A 928-nucleotide genomic window follows, 5' to 3' on the forward strand; every position below is an offset into this window, starting at 1 on the left:
TGCAGCACTGACAGGCTGCACTCAGGTCTCCCCGCAGCCTCCTCTGCTCCAGGCTGAACCCCCCCAGCTCTCTCCCCTCTCCTCCCAGCAGAGGTTCCAGCCCTCACCAGGAAGAAACAGGGAAGCGATGACCACTTTTGCCAGCATCTCTTTCTGGAGGTGATTGCACAGGGAAGCAGAGTGGTGCCACACCTTGGCCATGTGCTCAGACCCTCTTGGGGCATCTTTCTTGCCCTGTGCCGGTGGCAGCAGGATGGGCAGGGGGTGCAGGGCAGGCCGGGTTCCTGCCTGCTCCCCTAACCAAGGTCTCCTGTCCCTTTCTCCCTGCAGAGTTCCAGGTACCGGTGACTGAACCTGACATCAACAACAGGCTGGAGTCCCTGTGCCTGAGCATGACGGAGCACGCACTCAGCGGTGAGCACTCCCTCCTCCTCGGGCTCTTCCAGCACATCCACGCCACCTCCACCGAGCCCCCCAGCACCTACCCCGCACCCCCCAAAAGCTGGGACAGGCTGTGGCTGTGAGGGAACGGGGCGGCGGCAGGGCTGGATGCAGCAGTGCTCCCGGGGATGCTCCCAGGGTGGGTCAGACGGGAACATTGGCTTCTCTCAGAGAGGCAGCCGGGACGGGGGGTGAACCTGGACACAGGGATCGCACCCAGCACTAGTGGAGTCCGTGCTTATTAGCCACTAGTTAGCTTGCTAATAATAATTAGTATTAGCTTGCTATTCTGTTATTAGTTCTTGATAAAGCCCTGGCCACTGGTGCACTCGAATGGTTCACAGGCTTTGGAGTATTTTGCCCTTCTGCCACTGGCATCCCTTGTTTGGCCGAGAGTTGTGGGAGCCCCAAGGCACGGGGCTAAAACCCTGCCGCAGGCTGCAGGGTGCTGTGCTGGGTGCTGTGCCGGTGGCGCTGGCAGCTCCTC

General features: G+C 60.8%; 1 protein-coding gene across 1 annotated transcript in view; it reads left to right on the forward strand.

Moving 5' to 3' along the window:
- Positions 1-524, forward strand: part of SAMD4A (sterile alpha motif domain containing 4A) — a 99,665-nt gene extending 99,141 nt beyond the window's left edge. Inside the window, exon 12 of the mRNA XM_010135494.1 lies at positions 331-524. Within this exon, the coding sequence (XP_010133796.1) occupies positions 331-524 (194 nt within the window). The remainder of the gene's footprint in view (positions 1-330) is intronic.
- The last annotated feature ends 404 nt before the right edge of the window (positions 525-928 follow it).

Source organism: Buceros rhinoceros, unplaced genomic scaffold (genome assembly GCF_000710305.1).
Source record: "Buceros rhinoceros silvestris isolate BGI_N320 unplaced genomic scaffold, ASM71030v1 scaffold12294, whole genome shotgun sequence".
NCBI classification, from domain to species: domain Eukaryota; kingdom Metazoa; phylum Chordata; class Aves; order Bucerotiformes; family Bucerotidae; genus Buceros; species Buceros rhinoceros.